This window comes from Centroberyx gerrardi, chromosome 1 (assembly GCF_048128805.1).
Source record: "Centroberyx gerrardi isolate f3 chromosome 1, fCenGer3.hap1.cur.20231027, whole genome shotgun sequence".
Taxonomy (NCBI): domain Eukaryota; kingdom Metazoa; phylum Chordata; class Actinopteri; order Beryciformes; family Berycidae; genus Centroberyx; species Centroberyx gerrardi.
Genome location: NC_135997.1, coordinates 20,580,747 through 20,596,512, shown reverse-complemented (window position 1 = coordinate 20,596,512; position 15,766 = coordinate 20,580,747). Strand labels below are relative to the sequence as shown.

Here is a 15,766-nt window from a genome sequence, read left to right as displayed (position 1 = left end):
CTCTCGTGCCACACCACCCACCTCCTAATTTTAACACCATTGTCATTTAGTTAAGCCACATTCCTCTTAGAAAACACAACATTATTACCCGTTAGTTCATATCCCACATCACTGTTGGATCATTTCCTTCTGATTACTAATTCATTGTTGGTTATCTGTCATTAGTAGTGATGGGCCTTACATCTTGTCTATGTGCATGTAGCCCCTATAGCCTCCTGTGCCCCGACTCAAATATCCACCAGTTTGCTAAGAGGCATCCCTCAGTAGCAAAAGAGGGAGATTTGAGCTTAAGCAGTCCTGAGCCGGGTGTCTTAAACCAGGGTTTTTCACATCTCAGAGAGGGCGACTCTGTTACTTTATCCCAAGGAGGGGGATTAGAGGAGGGGTGAGAGGGGATGACATCCCTCTCGTTAGCACAAATCATGACAAAATCCTTCTCCCTTGTTTTAGGGAGAGGCTGAGAGAATGCGATGCTTGACCTTTTCACCGCCCCTCTTGTTAAAATCAAATACACCATTGCTTGTCCCCCTCCAAAACACAGTGAGTAAGGATGGATCCTATTGGCTCAGTGGGGAAGATCGCTTTTGATCACCGACTGATGTTCAGTTTCTCCACCCCCGGCCTTTCTTAATGCTGATAAAGATGGCCGTCTACTGGATTGACATCATTCTACCTGCCTTTGTATGACCAGCCATTCCCACAGTGCAACACACACACACACAGTTTGTTTGCAGACGTTAACGTTTGGATGCTTTGCACTGTGGGATCTTTGTCAAAAATGTAATGACGTCAAACCAGGAGGCTGCCAACTTTATGCACCTGGTCCACTGTAAAACTGACACCAGATCAGCGTCAAGGAGCAGCCTTCCCCCTGGTCCGTCCTACAGACAGAGAAGAGACTAGGAGGAACAATGAGAAGGGGATCATTTCATCATGGTCAGTCAGTTCCCTGCCATTCAAGCTGCACTTCCACGAACATTTCCCCCCTTCTCGTTCTTCCTCGTAGAGAAAAGACAGGAAGGAACTTTGGCACATTGTGCTAGAGATGTAAACATTTCATCATCCAATTAAAATGAGGTGCTGGACTACAGGATGTGTTTTAATGATTGTTATTTTCTCTCCATATCTCATAAAAATAATATAAAATAAAATAGCAAACTTTTCATCTTCACAAGAATAAGACTAGTTTAAAAAGAAAAGGCTTTGAACATTATATTTGAACCATTGTTGCAGACAGTATTGCCATGGTCAGTCAGTTGTGTGCAGTCTGGCTCTCATGCTTGTTCTGTATTGTAATTAGACCCTTTTCCAGTGTGGTTCAGCTTGCCACGGCCAAATAAACATTTTGCTAACCCAGGACTGAAAGAACTGCTGGATCATTTGAAACTATGGCCAGTTGGCAAATAAACTCTGCTGGCAACAAGCTGGAAAAATGTAACCACGTAATATTTTTGGCTGCAATTAATTACTTAGCCATTGGCATTCCTTTGTTGAAAGTAAACGATATTGGATAGGTAGCAAGCCCTGGCTAGCATTTTTTGGCCCTGTAGTGGAAATCAAGCAAATGAGAAAAAGCCCTAACAAGCGCTGTTTGGCCCTGTATGGGACAACAGTATAGTGAGGAAGCCTGGGCTAACAATGTTAACCCCTGTGGTAAAAATCAGACTAATAAGGAAGCCCTGTTTGGTCCTGTAGTAGAAACCAGGCTAATAATGAATAAGTCATGGCTAGACCTGTTAGGCCCAGTAGTGGAGGTCACTAAGGGCAATACAGAGTATTCCCCTGCTATGTTCAATCTCCAGTGCTCCCTTCATTTCACCCAGCAGAAGTCAATGAGGGAAGGCGAAAAAAGGCAGCAAGGGGGGGGGACAGTACAAAGAGCTTCGCTGGCAGCACAAACAAAGAACCAAAGACAAAGACGAACTAAGTGAATAAAAAGACTGAGCCTCTCTGGTGGAGCGTCGAGAATCAAGCATTTGCTACCTCGGGTCCCCTTTTCTTGTTGTGTTGCGATGTTTCTCAAGCTGTCACTTGTCGGGAAGCGTGTCACTAGATGCTAGGATGCTATACACCACTGAGAAACAGCCATATGTCACCCTTATTAGACCAGATGCTTTTATAATGGAGCCCTCCTGGTTTGAGGGTGTTACCCATCCCACAGTGGAGAGCACCTGAGCATTAACATTTGATGACATCTTTTTGGGGAACTTCAAAAATGCTGTGTGCATGTTGCACTATGGGATGGGTCGGTAGAACCAAATGATGTCAAACCAGGAGGCTGCCATCTTTATATAACTAGCCCATTCACAGATCTGGACACAACGCTCTCCTTTCATACACAGGACGGGGATGTGAAGTAGTAAGCATTTACCTTGGAACTAAATGCACCGAAACCGTCCCAGGAAATCCCAGGACGTCAGTCAAAACGCCACGTTGGGCCCTACTTATGAATGAAGACCTGCCCCGTGAACGATCATGATGTATACACCTATGGGCCCGGACAGTTTCCTGGTTCCAAATGCAAAACCAGCAGAGAAGCGCTGATCTAGAATACACCATGTGTGTAAAGATGGCAGCCTTCTGGTTAACGTCAATATTTACCCCACAGTGAAAAGCATGCAAAATCCATTTTTTTGTTTTCTTTATATATTTTGATGTGCACTTGCCAGTTTGAGGAACTGGGTGTGTACTGCACCACATAGTGGGCCAGGGGAAATGATGTCCATCAGCAGAAAGCCATCTTTATGAACTTGGTCCATTGAAATGATACAGTGAGTCTGTTGTAACCTGCCGTCAGTGCCAGTGTGCTCCAGCAGAGTGACTGCAGAGACTGTTCACACAGTTGAGGACAATTCACTTGCAACTTCAATCCATTCAACTCATGAACTACTGTACTAGAAGCAATCAATTTACTAATGACAACATTCTTTTGAAATTAAGAAAAAAAATAAAAATAAGAAGCATTTTTCTTTTGTAATTTCTGAACAGAATGACAAAAACCTTTTTCAATATTTAAACTTCAACAGTAAATCCACCTCCTGATTTACATGAAAGTGAACTGACCCCCCAAACCTGATTTGGACCCGAGTCTGGTCACCATGGCAACACAAAACTCCCTTCCTATGTTTGAGTCTCACTCCAGCCTCATACCCACGGCTCCTGTGCCTGCCAGCACGACAGAGAACGAAGCAACCTATCAAGTCGCAGGATAGGCATTTCTACCAGGTGCAAATTCAACCAACCTTTTCAACTCCATTCACTCTGCCTACAGCCGGATGGATGTATAAAACAAGGCAAACATCAGGTACAAGGAACAAAATGACAGAAAACACAAAAAGTGATGGAACAGAGGGAAGCAGATCAGTATCAGACAGAACAAACATTGCCAGCTGTCTTTGTCAGTTATGGTAGCTCGCTAAAAAAAAATTCTACGGAAGAATTATTAACAAGTAAAGATGTGAGTGTGTGTGGGAGAGAGGGAGAGAATACTCTACATTTCAAGAACACTTGTGGCTGAAACGTCTTTCTGGAATAATCGAGGAAAACGCAGAGATGTGATTCTTAGGTGATTTCTGTTCTATATGCGTTCAGAGTTACTTTGTGTAATGTAGTCGCCTTGAAGCTGCCAAGTGATGTGTCGCTCCAAATACCATCAAAATCAATTTTCCAAACTGCCGCTATGATAACTCATCAATGGCTGCAACTGAATTCTCCCTGGTAACAGCACAGAGTGTGACAAAGCACAGGAATGGTAGATAGAGACCAGTGGTGCATATGATACACATTAGGCAAACTTGGTACTTGGTATCAATAAAGCCATCAGATATCAAGAAACTAAAGTAGCACAATGCTATTTGATGATACTGAAATCACTGTTAGATATTTACATTACCAAAAATAAATGGGAGTATTTTCCATTGAATAAAGCAGCTAGCCAAAATAGTCAAGAAAATGTCAAGAAAAGTTGTCATATTTGTACTCTGTATCAGTAAATTGTCAAAAAAAAGCAGTCCTGCTTGTGTGATCATTAAAAATCTGTGCACTTCCAGTAGAGCCAGGGTCAGTCGAAACAGTAAAACCTTGTTTATCCCAATCTCTAAACTGATGGATCTACCGGCAGGCATCATGAAGAAAAAATACGTTGATGCAAAAGATCACTGATTGAGTGCAATTGTGGAACTTCTGTGTGATGCATGCAGCTAGGAGGAGTTCACTGCAAAATAAATTGTACAGAGCATTTCAAAATGCATGTGCATGCACATCTCATACAACAGATTAACTTTGGTCTGGTGTTTGAATATAATCAAGCCTTTTGGAGCATTTCACTCTGCACAACCTCTGTTCCTGGGCTGTAATAAGCAAGGTTTTACTGTGTCCAATGGCAAATCTCAGGACCAGAAGAGGTCTCTATGAATAAAAGGTCCGATTTTCTCAAGAGATTTGCCAAATATGAACAATGGTGTTTCCCTACCATTACCATACTAGAGCAGGTAGGGTGGTCTACTCTGGCTAAAATAATTGTATTATTATTGGCTTTAATGGAGCATTTTCATGTCACATCATCTAAAGGCTCGCTCTCCACACCAAATGACGATGAAAGTGGGGCAACAATGATGTGCAGAGATCTTACTGGAAGAGCAGCTGTAACATCCTGCTGAATGCTGCTCCATGGTCTTTGCTAAGTATCCAAGTCTATGGCAGCTGATCTTTAAAATGTTGGGCATCTGACTATGGTGATACTACAAATGTCACTGTTACCTATATGCAGCCAACACCTGGTAGTGCTAGAGAAGGAGCATGGCACTCAGACTGCAACTTTGCATACATAAATAGTCACTAAATCCATGACAGGTTGTGTGTGATTATTAGACAGAGGGCATCCTGCAAGGGCAATACAGATACAGGTGAAGAAATTATCTGTGCAGGGAGTGAAGACTTGTATACTCCATCACTCCCTAGGGAGCAGTCAGAGAGTAGCCAGAGAGCATGTAAAGAAACTAACACTACTACTCTTCTAGTCGCTTGGTTATTCTACAGTATAGCTGGAACACAAAACATCCTTTTGACATCTGTATGGAAAAGAGAAACAACAATATTACATTTGGACATGGTTCAGTTTTTCGACAAAAAAAAAAAAAAAGATTGTGAGAAAGACTGTGTATTGTTCCTTTAAGAGACATAATGGTGAGGAAGTGAGGATGCTGCAGCAGCCAGTGCTTCAGCCTCAAGATAAACGGTAAATCCTCTCGCAGGGCTTCAAGACGCTTCCTGGTTTCAGGAATTCCATTTCTGTGTCAGGCTCCACCCACAACGTGAAGCTCCTCCCCTCCCCCTCCCCTCCCCCCAAAGCAGGGCCCTCAGACACACACCATGAAAAACTGCAGAAAAAAAAAAGCACAACACAGTGTTCTTCTCTCCATCTCGTCTGTCTTTTCTCGTCCGATGCTGCTCGGGCCAGAGCGCTGTGGCGGTGGAAGAGCTCGGTGCATTGAGTCCGTTTCCTCCCTTCACATCAGCAGAGCCAAATTAAATTTCAATCAAACTACAACCAAACCTCACCGAAACCACAGCCTGATACCGCTGTCTGCCGTTACAGCCTCTGGCTCGGTGGGGAAAACGGTGTTTGTATTCCAAAAAAAACCGAGAGAGAGGAGTAACACCACCAACAACAAAGTACACATCCGTTAAGAAAAAGAAAATGCTTCTGTGAACCTCCATGGAGAATTAACAGCAAGAAATAAAAAATAGAAGTATGAAAACAAAACAATTACAAAGTAAAAACATCGAACAGAGTTCCATTCTGTTTCAACAGCATTGATAAAAGTAAAGAAAAAAAAATCACTTATCATTCGCTTCTGGAACCATCAATGAAAACACTGAGGTATGTGGTTTGGATGGAAAGCCTCTTCAACACTATTATCGTCATCATGATCATCACTATCACCATCCATCCTCCGAATAGTCAGCTTCCTGTTTCCTCCAATAAGGTCTACAAGCCCCTCCCCCTGGTGGGTGTGGCTCTTTGTAGGAGGGGGGGGTGGGGGTGGGGGTTCTGGACATGATTGGCTGCACCTCCAGTTGGAGGAGGAAACTGAGGAACAGGAGGAGGAGGAGGAGGAGGAAGAAAGATCCATTTATCCATCAAGTTTATCTTTCTCCTTGTGTCTGAATCCATCTTTTTGTCTGTCTGTCTGTCAGGATCTATCGGTGTCTCTATCCATTTCTCCCGGGGTTTCTAGCGCCCCCTATGATTGTAAATTGAGGGTGAATTTCCACTGCTGGTTGAGGCTGGGGCTGCAGACCTCCACAGTGAGCCCACCCATCCTGGCACTGCGGCTGTCCAGGCAGAGGTTACTGCCCACGTGACGGAGCTTCGAGTTCGACTCAATCTGCTCCCATTTCTGGACAGAAGGAGACAAGGATAGAATTACAAAAACATAATATGCAGTGTGCAGAACGATGCAATGAATACATATGCAGTTATGCAATAAATACATATGTATTTACTGGTGTGTGTGCGTGTGTTTATTTGCCATTTGCTCTTATTTATAGATGACAGCCATAACATCCTGCCATAACATCCTGCTGATTAGTATCCACAGTAAATCTTTGTTTAGAGATGTGTTTACTGTGTGTGTGTGTGTGTGTGTGTGCTTGTGCGTGCGTGCATTTGCTCCCATTTATAGAGAGAGTGGAGGAGGACATACTGATGTATAATAAACATGATACAGAAGTCAAACAACTTCCCACACAGGTGTGTGTCTCGGGTTTGACGTGTGTCTCTGCGTTTTAGATATCAACCATCACTCCCTCTACATCCCTGTTGTTCCACCAGTGATCCAGCTGGCAGCAGCGCATGTGTGAGAGTGTCTTTGCGTGTTTCTGTGCATGTGCATGTGCATGTGTCTCTCTCTATGCATGTCTTTCAGTGTGCGTCTGTGTGTACGCGTGCGCGTCTTTGTGCATTAGTGTGTCTACTAGGGTTTGACCGATATGAGTTTTTAAAGGCCAATTTATATTGAAGCTGCTGATAGCCGATATTTTGTGCCGACATTCAATATCTTTAAATTTAACAATTTTTATGCCAAAAAATGTAAATTATTCAGTATTTCCCCCAGATCCTTTTTTCTTGGCTGGGTACAAAAGCCTCTGAAACAGCATTTAGACAATGGGACACTGAAACATTGAAGACAATTCTGAAGAAAGTCTTGTGGGGTTAGCAGATCTTAATGGTAGGGTGACATATCCCACCAATTCAATCGTAGTAGAGGAAACTCTGGGTTATATTGCTGTCTTTAAAGAAGAATTTCTGTCTGCTGAACAATTAAATGAAAAAATTAAATGTGCAAAAGAAAATGAAATTTCCTTGCACTTTTTACAGTAGTTTGTTTTTATGTAGCTGTAGTCAGGGAAGAACCTCCATCATATCGGAGGTGGACGACACTGACCAGCCGATATCAGGTATCTAATAAAAGCCCAATATGGGCTGATATACCAGTCTAACCGTGTGACTGTGTGTGTTTACCTGTCTGCTATCGTTCTCTCTGCAGCCCTGTAGTTTGATGAGGGAGCCAGCCGTTCTGTCCACCACAGTCAGACACAGGTCCATGTGTTTAACAGACTTATCCTTGGTCAGGGCCCATTCCTTTACGAGAATATGTATATGTACACACATTAGCATAAACATGCAAGTTTGGACACGCTCTCATACATTCACACACACACAAGTATGCACACACGAGGGTGTACGAGGGTGTCTGCAAGTAATTTCAAGATGAAAAAGGAATAAATGTTAAAAAGTCTAACAATATATGGCATGCATTGCAAAATGAGCGGGGGAAATGTAAACTAGACGTATTACACTGGGTTATAACTCAGCATATGTATAATACCTATAAGTACAGCATTCAAGGACTTTTGAGGCCTCGAATTTAGGCAACCAAACTCAAGACTATTCTATTTCGGGACTAAACTATTTCAAGACCTGCAGACACCCACACACTGCTACACACACACACACACACACACACACACACACACACACACACACACACACACACACACACACACACACACACACACACACACACACACACACACACACACACACACACACCTCTCTCCATTTAAAGTGCTGTAAACTCTAAGAAATGGATCTTTCCTAGAAGAAGAAGTTACATTCCAGATATTATTTCAGGCTACAGTATATAGGGATAACCTTGCACCAGAGGTCAATATGTTGGGCTAAAAACAGTCAGCCTACTGTTGAATGTGCCAATGTTAGAGCTAGAGATACTGAACAGTCTGTAAAGCAACATGGACTGACCTATAGACAAACTACATGTATTAACTTATCGCCATTTTAAAACTGTATGCATGTTGTGAATCTTCACATTAATTTTGTATGGTGTCATTTATTGTCAAGGTCTATTGGGCCTATTCGGTTTCAACTTTACCTTAACACATGTTGCACTTTTTTTTTTTTTTTTTTACTTACTGCAATGTTTCTGTAAATTTCACACTGTGCAACATCTAATCTAATACAGCTGAATAGTTTTATAAAGTAGAGGTGTCATTAAAGTCTGTGTTTTTTCCACATTGGTATTTTCCTTTGACATGCCACCTGCTGCCACACCAGATGTGCCACCTCCTGCCACCCAGGTGTCTCTAGAGCAGGGATTTTATTGGCTGACCTGTATGTGTCGTCGTGGTAACGCTACCTGATTACCCCCAGCATTGTGGCATTCATAGACGCCCACCACCCCGTCAGCAAAATGACCGAGGGTGTCCAGACAGTTCCCTCCCTGCTGCAAGGCTCCAAACGCTATGTCTTGATGATCTGGGACCCTAAACACACACACATAAAAGGATTGAAATTAAATTGTATGGTATATCATTCACGCATCACATTTTTAAAGATGCTTCCACTTTTTTATTTATATGAAACATTTATATGATTTAAAAATGTAAATCATGTGTTGGAGTCAAAACTGAACTAAGGGTTACTCATTACTGTCTCTACACCAATTTGAGTGGCTTATTAAATTATGTAATACCCCAGCACCCAAAACAGTCACAAGTCTGTCACACTAGTACCCGGGCCCATGAAATTGTACCATTACCCCGTCAAGCTGGGAACCAGAAGCCTGTGACCCATCTTGGGTCTTAACCCCAGAAACCAATTTCTGCTAATACTCCTACTACAATTCAGGTGTAAGGATTTCCTAGATAGCTTTTTAAATCGTATTACATAACATTACATATTATGTCATACCATATATCCTATCATAGCATATCATACGCTCTCATATTATTTTCTTACCGTAGTTCGGGGTAGACATTCTCTAAGTACCACTTGAATGGTTTACAGCCTAATCTCTTCTTCATCTCCAAACGACTCTGGATACTGAAAGAGAGAACAGAGAGATAGCAAGAGGCCGAGAAAAGTATGAGGTGAGATCACATGGACTTCTCAAAGGATTCATTGAATTATATCCGTATGCAGCCATGCCGTAAGGGCAGTGAGGAGAAGTGAACTAGGGAGAAGGCTAGATACCTAGGGCATATCTGAGGGCTCTTCCTTTAGGGAAAATAAATATTCCTTAGGCTTTCACTGGAGAGAGATAGCAAGGGTTTCTCTAAGGCCAGATGATTAGTATCACAGCTTAGTCTAACTATATTGTATACGAGAGTACCTGTAGTAGAAGAGATGGGAGGGCATGAAACCAGCATGCACATAAGATGGACAAAATAACAGAAACACCTAACAATATATGGATTAAGTACATAATAAAAAGGAGGGTGACCCTTTGCCTTCAGAACAGCTTCAATCCTCATTGGATTGCTGCCATTCAAGTCCTGAACTGTGTTTAATGGGATATTAAACCATTCATTAAGAGGAAAAGTCTCCATTTCTGTGAGGCTGAAGGAGCTGGAAATCTGCTTCCCATAAAGGTCCAATGATGTTTAGATCTGGTGACTGGGGAGGCCATGGTAGGCGTTTGATTCCATCGTGGTTTTCATGAAACCACTCTTGAATTAGTTAAGCAGTGTATATGGGGTCAATATTATTTTGGAATATGGGAACATCATGAGGGAAAAATGTTTGCACCAAAGGGTGCACCCGGTCATCTAAAATGGCCACAATTTCTTGATTGTTATACAACCATGCAGAGCAATCATTGGGCCAAATGACTCCCATGACATGGTTGCTGATTCCATTACAGATCCACCACCATGTTTAACTGTTGGCAACATACCCTGTGGGTTGAAGATATGTTTTGGCTTTCTCCAAACATAAAAACCCATCCGAGTGAAGGAAAAAAGGTGAAAGACATCAGACCATATAACTTTTTTCCATTGCTCACAGGTCCAGAGTTGTGCTTTGTACACCAGGTTATAAAGGTCCACACAAGTGGTTTATGAAGGGCAGCCATATCAGCTTTGTGAAACTCATGATGCACAGTTTTTGTTGAGACTTTGTTACAGAGGTGTTGATTCAATACTGTGGTAATTTCTGAGGCTGTACTTTTGTGGTATTTAACTATCCTGTTAAATATCCATCTATACCTGTCAGTGAGCTTGTGATCACTGTTCCTCTTTGCCAATGTAGATTGTCCTTGTTTGGCATATTCTTATGCTTCGGCATATGGTTTTCAAGATTGTTCCTCTCACCACATTAAATAAATTGGCTTATGCAATTCAGCCATTGACTATTTGGACCTCTTTGGAGCTATGTTAATTGCCTCATGTCGCTTTGAAAATTCACATATGCAAGTGGTAAATGTCAGACCTCCTTTAAAACAGACACACTGCTAATTGGCATTACACTAAATATAACTTGCCTGTAGCTGCTTTTGTAATTTTCCATTTTAGTTACGTTATTTTGTCCACCTCCTGCAGAGCTCATCCTTAAGCGTACTTACTTGCCGTAGGGGACGTTTCTAGCTGAGGGGACGGCAGCGTAGTAGAAGTTTTTAAACTCATCCATCCATACCTCTGCTGCTCTCCTTGTGTTCCTGAGAGAGGGGAGAGAAGGAAGGAGAAGGGGAAGGGCAGGAGGGGTGAGACGGGAATGAGGGAAGATGGGAAAATAAAGAGACACGCAGGATGAGAGGAGGGAGACAGAGGGAGACAGACAAGGAAAGAGATTAATGATGGAGGTATGTGGCAGACAGTGTAGTAGTGTTCCATGGGAGCTGGCTCCAGACAACACTAATGGTCTGGAGTACTGGACACGCTGTGTGTGTTACTCTGTGTATATCTGTGTGTGTGCGTGTGTATGTGATGGCTGCAAGACAGCGGTTTCTCAGACATTTCAGGAAGCACTGAACACACACACACACACACACACACACACACACACACACACACACACACACACACAGTCCCTCAATTTTTAATACATCTACACAACCATAAGAGGGCGGACTTCTACATGTTGGAAAGACAAATGTGTCTGTGTCTGTGTGTTGATCTTTCCAGTCAGTGTACTGGGCAACAGTGTGTGCTGCCAGGCAAAACAAATTGTTGACATGATGTCCAAAGACATTTAGTCAAATCTCCATTTTTCTGGCGATATTGTATAACACACTACTGTCAAAAACTAGTGCCAACTTGCGGATTCAGGTATGTAGACCTGATAGAGGGTCCTATGAAGAGGTTTTACTACTCTACATAATATACCTTGTCCTCCAGAATGGAGAACTAAGTGATGTCATTCACCACAAGTTCGCCTTGTTCCACTAAAGACTCGTAGTGCTCTTGTACCTGTGCTTCTTCGTCTTGAGCCTTCCATATTGCCTAGAGACGTTTGGTTCTCTTTTTTGAGGGAAGGTTGAGAGAAGTTTGGGGAAAGCTGCCTTCCGTTGTTTCACCAGGGACTCAGGACAAAGTACTGGGTACAGTGTTGTATTTTCCGACAGCAAAAGTGAATACTTGCAAACAAAGAACCCACCAAGCGAGGTGCGTGCTGGACTTCTTGAAGACCAGTGAGGAATGATACATAACCACAGTGAAGAACCTCCCCTCTAAGTAATATCTCTACTTTTCAATTGCCAAAACCACTGCCAAACACTCCTGTTTGGTGGTAGTTCCGTTCTGCTTTATTGAGGCTTCTGCTGGCATATGCCAGGACTTAAGATCCACGGCCAGTTTGCTGGACAAGCACCAGCCCAAGACCATCGTCACTGACATGGAAGGCAGCTCGAAAGCTGGATGTCCCAAGATGGGAGGAGACACCAGATGCTCTTTCAAGGACTCAAAAGTGGTTTGACAACCAAGGTCCACCTGAACTTCATGCCCTTCCTTTTGAGTGCATTAAGTGGTTCTTTAATCTGGGAGAATTTGGGAACAAACATGTGATGCCAGCCTGCCTTAGGGGGCAGCCACACTGATCCATCTGTGTACATTCACTTCAATTCATTTTCAATTAGAGCTGCCCATTAGGCTGATGATGCATCCTGTCTCTATTAGATTTCCATTCGTTTTGACGGACAGAAAGTTCAACCCAGTTGAAGTTTTTCTGGACAGACTGATTCGTTACCATCTGTTTAGCCAATTAGAGGCGTTACTACGTTTGAGGTCTTCTCTTTGATATGTCCTGGATTGCCTTGCCTTCCAGAGGACCAATCAACAGAGGTACAACAGAGGAGTGTGGACTGTAGGTTGACTGGGTGGGAGCTGGGTTATTCTGTGCCACTTTGATGAACTTGTTTTTATTGGATGCCTCAGGAGGACATGAGGTGCGTGGGTGATTGCCTTTGCAATGCCAATAGAAGGCTTGAGGAGGCTTTGCAGCAGTTTGAGGAGGAGGAGGATTGTTATCAATTTTTGACTGGTTGGGGAAAGAATGCTTTTTCTTTTGCTCCTGTTGTAACTGCTTCTCCCAGCCGCTCTGCAGCTGCTGTCCCAGCCAAACCAGGGCACTTACAGTGGAAACTGCACTGTACACTCCACTAATTGACTGGCAAGCTGAGGATGGATATTTTTGAGTAATCTGTAATGTAAGCAAAATCTCAGATTCTCGCTTGGACACCCTGAACCTGGATTCTCACTCCTTATTCCAAAGCATCTGCATACTCCTGTGAGGAAGGCTGTGAAGAGCTATTATAGTTTGTTGGTCCTCCCCATAAATTCTTAATCAGTGTTATAAGGGTTTGTTGGGCTTGTTTCCAGGGATGGTCACTGGTGGTTGGAGAATGGGTGGTTCATTGCATAGATCCATGTCTAGTAATGCATCATGTCTTCCCCATTGCTGATGTTCAGAGGTTGTGTTGTCCTGTTCTCTCTGACCTCTGGAGGGCAGCACATCCAAAGACAGATCCTCCATATTCTCCAAAAGCATTCTTTCTAGCTCCGAAGCCATTTTGCCCTGTGTGTTTATCTTTTGATTGCTGGTACTTGCTTATAATCATTAAACACTGGTTTGATTCCCAGAGTTTAGTTTGGCTTTTAGGCCTGTTAGGGAGCCCGCCGAGTAAAAGTGGCTTAGTCTTTTTCATACACTGTTATTTAAGTTTGTGTCCCATAGTGTGCCTGGGGTGCCAGTCAGGCCTTGAGCCTAGTTAGGGTCAAACCACATAAAGGACACATGTTCTACAATGAGAACCGCATTGCATGCACCCCACTAACAATACATGTTCCAGCAACAACAAAACATAGCCCCATTAAATAATTCACGCAATACTATTCAATGCAAGATAATAGTTTTCCTGAAATTAGAAATGGTTCAGTGCGAAGGGTGTCACAAGGGGAGTGAGTAATTAATCCGAAAACAGAAATAAAACCAAAGAAAATCATCAAAGTGAAATTCCATCAATGTCTTTTCCAAGGTGCATTTTTCAAGTTCCCAAAGTTAATATCCAAAGTGTTTGTTCCAAATTGTCCCGATTTTGACGTGCAGGATGGTCTTGCCAGCTTCCTGAATTTGAATTCCACTAAGGCAAGTGCAACATGTCTAGGATTTAGGCTAAGGTCACAAAACAAATGGTGGTACGGGACATGTGAGTATGGGACATGTAGAACTTGAGTATATGAATGAATGAGTGCAACAGGCAGAGCCTGGGTCGTCACGTGTGTCACGTGTGTGTGTGTCACATGTATCTGTGTGTATATGCATGTATGTTAAGTGGTGCTTGCATGTGTGTGTGCATTACCTAGCAAACACAGTCCCACTGCCCCCAGGAAAGGTGTATGGGTGTTGTTTTCTGAAGACATGGCCAACTCTACTGCAGGGAATAATCTCTAGACTGCCGCCACACTGCCACACACGGAATGAGATCTCTGAAACACACACACACACACACACACACACACACACACACACACAGGTCAGAATCATGTCTTTTTCCTGTTTCCACAAGTTGTTTCTATAAAACTATCACAGTTGATTATTGTTAGCAGTATGTAAGCAGTCTTGCAGTGCAATGACTTCAAGAAGTCTGTAACCCATAAACATAATTAGTCTGTTGATATCTTATTGTCACGTTTTCTCTTTCTTTTCTCTTTTCAACATTTTTGCATTTCGATAACTCTGCAAGGATTCAGCAGTGACTCCGCTTGGCTCTAAATTTCTCTGAGGCCGTGTTGAGTACAGTGTTGGCAAAATGAGTACAAGTAATCCAGAACTGTCTGAACTGTCAATCCAGTTCTGAATCATCATACGCAGAGCCTGAAGAGAAGCCTGGGTGATTTTGGCAGCTGTTCACTCTTAACGATTTTCCCATTGAATTAAAAGGAAAATCAGCAGGGAGAAACAGCTGTTATTATATCATTCTACTATTGCAAATCTGCTCTATTCTTTGCCTACAATTATTTTCACCTCATACTTAACCTAATCATTATCACATTAACACTGTAATTTTCTAAGATCAACTGTACTCTAGAAGACTTGTTGTACTCTGCTTTGTTCTTTTTTTTACCCGGATTCTCACTGGCCCTGATGTCCACCAAAATGCTCAAGGATTTTCTGTACTTTATCATGTTCTTGGCCTCGCACACCAGATGATCTCATGAGTTGATCGCAGCGTGAGACACATCCGTGGTGCTATTTTGGTGCCAAATCTCACGGGAGAGTGGAGATTTCGCAAGAGAGCAGGAACCACTGGTTTCTGAGCAAAAAAGCATAACCATGCGCGACTACTAAGGCGAGCAGGCAGCACCGCATAAATGAAAGAAACAACCTCCAGATCTCCGCCGGTGAAAGGCTAAAGTGCGCCTGGAAAAACTCCTGTCAGCCCTGTCACCTATTCAGGGTTGTTTCTACTGGTGACACAAGCAATGGGTGACGCAGTCGGGGTGTGACACATCAGCCACAAGGGTAATGACGGTAAATTTTGACAGTAGGTGGTAAACCTGTCTACTCTAGCTGCCACTTCGCTCTACTTTCCACTCTCTACTTTATTTTATGCTATTCTTTGTTAGTTTTACTCACCAAGATTTTCCATTCCCCATACATCCATAATCATGTCGTAATGTAATCTACCGCAGTCTGCCGTTATTCTACTAAGTTATAGCTCTGCTGTGATTCTACTGACTTTATGCTCGAGTGGAATTCTACTGACTTTAAATTTATGCCACTGTAGTTCTACTCACCCAGGTTTTCTCCGCCCCATACGTCCATCATCATGTCATACTTTCCCAGCAGTTCGAAGTAGTCCTTATCCATCACAAATAAACCTCCCGCTATCATAGGAGTCCTGCAGGGAGAGAGAGGGGGAGAGAGAGGGAGAGAAAGAGAGGGACAGAGAGAGAGAGAGAAAGACAA

General features: G+C 42.8%; 1 protein-coding gene across 1 annotated transcript in view; it reads right to left on the bottom strand.

Annotated features, from left to right (window-relative positions):
* Positions 1-4,428: 4,428 nt before the first annotated feature.
* The window catches only part of galnt2 (UDP-N-acetyl-alpha-D-galactosamine:polypeptide N-acetylgalactosaminyltransferase 2), a 57,984-nt gene continuing 46,646 nt past the window's right edge, over positions 4,429-15,766 (bottom strand). The window contains exons 10-16 of the mRNA XM_071909414.2: positions 15,595-15,698; positions 14,157-14,283; positions 10,926-11,018; positions 9,323-9,406; positions 8,721-8,847; positions 7,526-7,645; positions 4,429-6,401 (exon numbers count right to left, since the gene is read on the bottom strand). Coding sequence (XP_071765515.1) covers positions 6,246-6,401; positions 7,526-7,645; positions 8,721-8,847; positions 9,323-9,406; positions 10,926-11,018; positions 14,157-14,283; positions 15,595-15,698 — 811 coding nt within the window. The 3' untranslated portion in view covers positions 4,429-6,245. The remainder of the gene's footprint in view (positions 6,402-7,525; positions 7,646-8,720; positions 8,848-9,322; positions 9,407-10,925; positions 11,019-14,156; positions 14,284-15,594; positions 15,699-15,766) is intronic.